Genomic DNA, 5409 nt, shown 5'->3' with positions numbered 1-5409 from the left:
CACGTTATTGACTAGTCAAGATTCTTGTTATTCTCAGTGTTAATTTGCGAAGTTGATGTATTGTTACTGTTGGTGGCTGGGATTTTTTGTTTCACTTTTGTTTGGTTTTCATTATGAAAATCTAATTGCAACTAATATGTTTTTTTTTTTTTTAAATCCAGCCAGCTCTTGCTATAAACACAGATTTTCTGCTGCCAGCCTGTGCTTTATAAGCTAGCCTGAGTGAATGTTCAAATTGCTGCTACATCTGCTTCTCCTACAAAGTTCACAGCAACTTCTGTGGGATTACCAGCATGCCCTCAGATAACCAGACCTCCGTGACTGGATTCATTTTGGTTGGTTTTCCAGGTGAACCAGTGATCCAGATCCTGCTCTTTTTGATATTCTTCCTGGCTTATGTGCTGACAGTGACAGAAAATGCAATGATTGTTGTGCTTGTCAGGACAAATATCCAGCTTCACAAGCCAATGTATATTTTTCTGGGCAACCTTTCCTTTCTGGAGATCTGGTATGTCTCTGTCACAGTGCCCAAGATGCTTGTGAGCTTGGTGATTAAGAGCCAAGGCATCTCCTTCACAGGCTGCATGGTCCAGTTATTCTTCTTTCTGGCACTGGCCTGCACAGAGTGCACTCTCTTGGCTGTCATTGCCTATGATCGCTATGTGGCTGTCTGTATGCCCTTGCATTACCCAATAATCATGAACTGCACTCTTTGTGCTCATCTGTCTATTGGCTCCTGGGTGAGTGGCTTCCTGATTTCCACAGGGAAGGTTTACTTCATTTCACATCAGACCTACTGTGGGCCTAACATCATCAACCACTTCTTCTGTGATGTATCTCCCTTGCTGAAGCTAGCCTGCACCAACGCATCACTAGCTGAGCTTATGGATTTCTTACTAGCCCTACTCATCCTTCTGGTACCACTCACTGTGATTGTGGCCTCATATGTGTGCATCATCTCTGCTGTCTTGGGCATTCCCACATCCCAGGGCCGTTACAAGACCTTCTCTACCTGCGCATCTCATCTTTTAGTTGTTACAGTGTTCTACACAGCCTCCTTGTTCATCTATGCCAGGCCTCAGCCAATTGATTCCTTCAGCTCCAACAAGCTGGTTTCTGTGATATACACTGTCTTAACACCGCTCATCAACCCAATCATCTATTGTCTGAGGAATCAGGAATTCAAGATTGCTCTTAGGAAAACAATATGCTAGAGGGACATCTTCTCCTAGAAATTTCAAGTTGAGATTTGCAAGAATTTTCTTCATTCACTATAAAATTCCATCATAACTCTCATTCTATTGTGCAACAGTAATATGGAACAGGTTGTGGTAAATTTACTGACATTCACCTCTGAGATCTAAAAGATTTGGAAGATCCTGAAGAAAAAGCAGAGAGAAAACAGAGGAAAGCCCATCACCCTACATGAGGAAAGCAAGCAGCTAGGGGAACAGAGCCCAACAACTGGGTAAAACAGAAGGTAGCTCAGCTATGGGTCTCAGAATCTGCTCCCAGTGTCTTTGCTCCCTAGGCTTGTATGAGTGTTAGTCTCAGAGTTCTATATAGAGCTAAGGTCTCTAAGCTGATCGTAACATTTTCTCTACATTTCCCCTAAAGGCCTGCTATTTATAGAATCATAGAATCATTTATTATAATAGCTTTGAACTAGGGATGAGGTATTCAAATCTGGGCAACCTGTTCCTGTACCTTGCTACTCCCTGAATAAAGAATTTCTTCCCAATATCTAATATAAATATATCCTGTTTAAATTTAAAATCATTTCTCCTTCTCTCACTATCTGCTCATGTAAAATGTTGGTCTCCCTCATGCTAATAAGCTCCCTTTAAGTACTGGAAGGCTCCGATGAAGTCACCCCAAAGCCTTCTCCAGGACGAACAAGCCCAGCTACTTCAGCCTTTATTAGTAGGAGAGAAGCTCCAGCCCTGTTATCATCTTCATGAAGCTCTGGGGCACACCACTAGAGACTGGCCTCCAGCTGGATTCTGGGTCCCTGATAACAACCCTTTTAACTCTGACAGTTTAGACTGCTTTGTATTCACTTCACCGTTCACTTATGTAATCCATAGTTCAGGAATTTATCTATGAAGTTAGCAAGGGACACAATGTCAAAAACCTTGCTGAAGTCATGTCAGTGCTCATGTCATGGTTTTATGATCATCAGTATTCTATATCATCACATCATGTGGTGTACTGGGGACTAAAGTGTTAATGCCCCAGCTCCACACAGCAAAGAAAAAAAACTACGTTCCCCAGAAGACTGTTCGCTGTGATGATATCATCCCCACACAGGGGGAACGCATATAAGGTGGTGATGGGTCATCTGACTCCCTCTTGCTTCCCTTCAGCTTTGCTCTTCACCGCTCTTCTGCTTTGCTGCTGCTTGTCCTGACTGCGCAATTACTGTTAGGCCTACAGCTTTCAGATACTCTCTCATTATACCTGATTATTGGCTTCAACTCTAATTATTTTGCATTCCTATACTATATCTAGTAAAATTAGTTTGTTTCTACTCAGATCATTGCCACTGGTTTTTTCCTAATTATTTTGGGGTCCCCTGTTTCCCTTCTCCGGAGGTGTTGGTTTTGTGAAATCCCTGGGCAATCCAATCCGTAAACCAGTAACATTCTTGGTGGAGGATGCAGGCATCGGTCTGTTTTCTAGCTTTTTAGAACAAATCCCTTTTAGCTTTTGGGGTGCTTTCTTAGGGAACTTTATCAGACCTTCAGGTTTCTGTGCTTGAAAACTTGACCTTGAAAGTCTAGGCAAACTGCTAATACTCTGGGATATTTGTAAACTTTGAGCTCTGCTATCTCGCTACTGAAGAAAAGGAAAAAAATGTTTTCTCTAGTAAAACTGCTTTTCAGTCAATTGAAAACATTGTTAGAAAAGCCTACCTGGTACCTACATACAAAGTGGCATACAACTCCAGCAGGAGCAGCTAATTTTACACAATTTATGGTTTTTAAGCATGCTCCCTGTCTTTCTTTTGAATCCTTTATGCAATTTCTGAATTGTCATGGTTTAATAATTTTGTAATTTTGCTATCAGTATTCCACATCATATCATCATATAAAGCATGAATAATTTTACTGAATCTGCAACTTACAGAAGAAGACTACATCTCCCAGAGAACAACACGAGCAGAGAGATGGGTCACGGGACCTAGACACTATATTAACTCTGTCGCAGGCTAGACTGAGGTCTTTCGAGTTCTGGTGTTCAGGGGAGTGTGTGGGAGCCTTCACCATTTCGCCTAGATTCACAGTAGGCCTCTCAGTTTCGGGACTCATTCTCTCTCCTATTTTGCTTGTTTCGTTAGCTCAATTTTCAATTATATTGTATTATATTGTGTTATCCTGTATTTCGATATAGTATTTAGTAAATAAGTGTGCCTCCTTAGATCATTGCCGCTGTTTTCTTTCCCTAATTAACTTTTTTTCCTTTCGGCCTAGGGCCCCTGTGGGGCCCATGGCCCCTGTCATGGACGCAGGTGGATTTTTCGTTTAAACCGTGACATGAATGCACATTTGATTTCACTGTTGATCTCCCCGAATGCCTTTTTCATTATTTTACTAATCCCACTCAGTATCTGGACCTATAATATTTGGAGGAAGTCCTCCCCAGAACCAGAGAATACTGAGTGGCAGGGAGTGTGGAGAGGCTTGGGAGAGACTTTATAGAGATGGACATATTTGGTGTTATGGAGCTTTACTCCTGAACACCTAAAAGACCCTGAGAGCTTGAACAAATATCTGAGACAAGAATGTTGTGGCTCAGGCAGATCTCAGGAGGCACAAATGATTTGGGACCTGGCTAAGGCTTATCAGGCCTTATTCAATACTATCCCAGAGAGGGAAAAAGTTTTGGAAATTGAGAGAGAGTGTCTCAAAGCTGAAAGGGAGAGTCTCAGGGAGACAATACAAAATGAGTGAGAGATTCTCCAAGCCGAGAAGGAGAATCTCCGGGCTGAGTGAGAGAGTTTCCTAGTTGAGAGAAAAGACCTCCAATCTGAGCGAGACACACTCCAGTCTGAAAGAGACACCCTCCAAAATGAGAGGGACTCCCTGCAATCCAAACTTGACAACCTCCAATTTCAACAAGATGCCCTCCAGTCAGAGTGAGACGCCCTCCGGTCCGAGAGGGACATCCTCAAGTCTGAAAGGGATGTACTCCAAACTGAGCAAGATGCCTTCCAGCACACTAAATTCAGTCTCCAAACTGAAATAAGCAGAATACAGTCTCATCAAGCCATGCTCAAATCTGAACTAAATATCCTCATAGCTGAGTGAGACAGACTCCAAGCCAAGCTGGAGAGTGAGAGCATTGGAACCAACCAACCAGAATGAATATCAGTTGCCCCTGTAAGAGGACGGAAAATGAAATGAATTTCAACTCAGCTAGAACAGAGGAGAGAGGAGGAGGGTGAAGCAGAAGAAGCAGTCAGTGTAAGAGAAGGGGACAAAAGAGGTCCAGAGGAGTGGCTTCAAGATCCAGGGCAAGCACCCCCGAGTCCAAGTGAAGGGCCCTCAGTAAGACCACGGTCACCAACACCAAGGAGGGCAAGGAGTCCTGAAAGAGCTGGAGGTGAGCAAGACATTGTTACTATTGTTAATTGATCTCTGAAAATGAATGAAATCAGATGCCTAAGAGAAGACTTTCCATGGCACCCGAATGAGCCTATTGTCACCTGGTTACTTTGATGTTGGGACAATGGTACCAATAGTGTGTGGCTAGATAGCAGAGAAGCTCACCAACTCAGTGGCATTGCTAGGGACTCAGCCATCGACAGGGGTATTAGTACATGCCAGAATGGGTCCTTCACTCTCTGGAAGCGGATGTTGTTAGCTGTAAAAGAAAGATACCCTTTAAAGATGATCTTATGCCTGAGAAAAGGAAATAGACCGATATGGAAGAAAGTATCTGTTATTTGAGAGAATATGCCATGGTGGAAATGTTATACAGCCCTGACTTCATTCCTCATGCACCAGACCAAGAGCATGATCCTGAAAGAGTCAGGTGTACACCAAATATGTGGCGTACATTTACAAAGACGGCACCAGAAAGGTATGCCAGTACATTTGCAGTGATGTATGGCAGAGGGGAAAGAAGACCCGTTATAAATGACCTGTTTAATAGGCTTCAGGACTTTGAGTTACATTTAAACCCTCTACAAGCATATGTTTCAGCCATCACAAAGGTAGACAAAAAGCTAGACAGAATGGAGAGCAAACAGAAGATACAATAGATGAACTGTCCATGCTTAATGCTGATGGTGGCACCAGATACATCTGAAGAGGATCAGAATTCCCAGAACTGCCTATTGGAAGAGCTGGTTTCCTCCCGACCTGCATCATCCAACATCTCAGCCATCAAAAGGAGACGTCCTCC

At 43.0% G+C, this 5409-nt stretch overlaps 1 protein-coding gene across 1 annotated transcript; it reads left to right on the top strand.

Annotated features, from left to right (window-relative positions):
• The first annotated feature begins 293 nt into the window (after window positions 1-293).
• Window positions 294-1214, top strand: LOC107306911 (olfactory receptor 6B1-like). Its single transcript, XM_032441620.1, has one exon. It carries the CDS (start codon window positions 294-296, stop codon window positions 1212-1214), a length of 921 nt encoding a protein of 306 aa, XP_032297511.1.
• Window positions 1215-5409: the final 4195 nt, after the last annotated feature.

Source organism: Coturnix japonica, chromosome 24 (assembly GCF_054131305.1).
Source record: "Coturnix japonica strain WE chromosome 24, WE-NBRP24, whole genome shotgun sequence".
NCBI lineage: Eukaryota > Metazoa > Chordata > Aves > Galliformes > Phasianidae > Coturnix > Coturnix japonica.
This window is presented reverse-complemented; position numbering and strand designations above follow the sequence as displayed.

Coding starts and splice junctions, on each gene's coding strand:
- LOC107306911 (XM_032441620.1), top strand. CDS start 294: ATGCCCTCAGATAACCAGACCTCCGTGACTGGATTCATTTTGGTTGGT.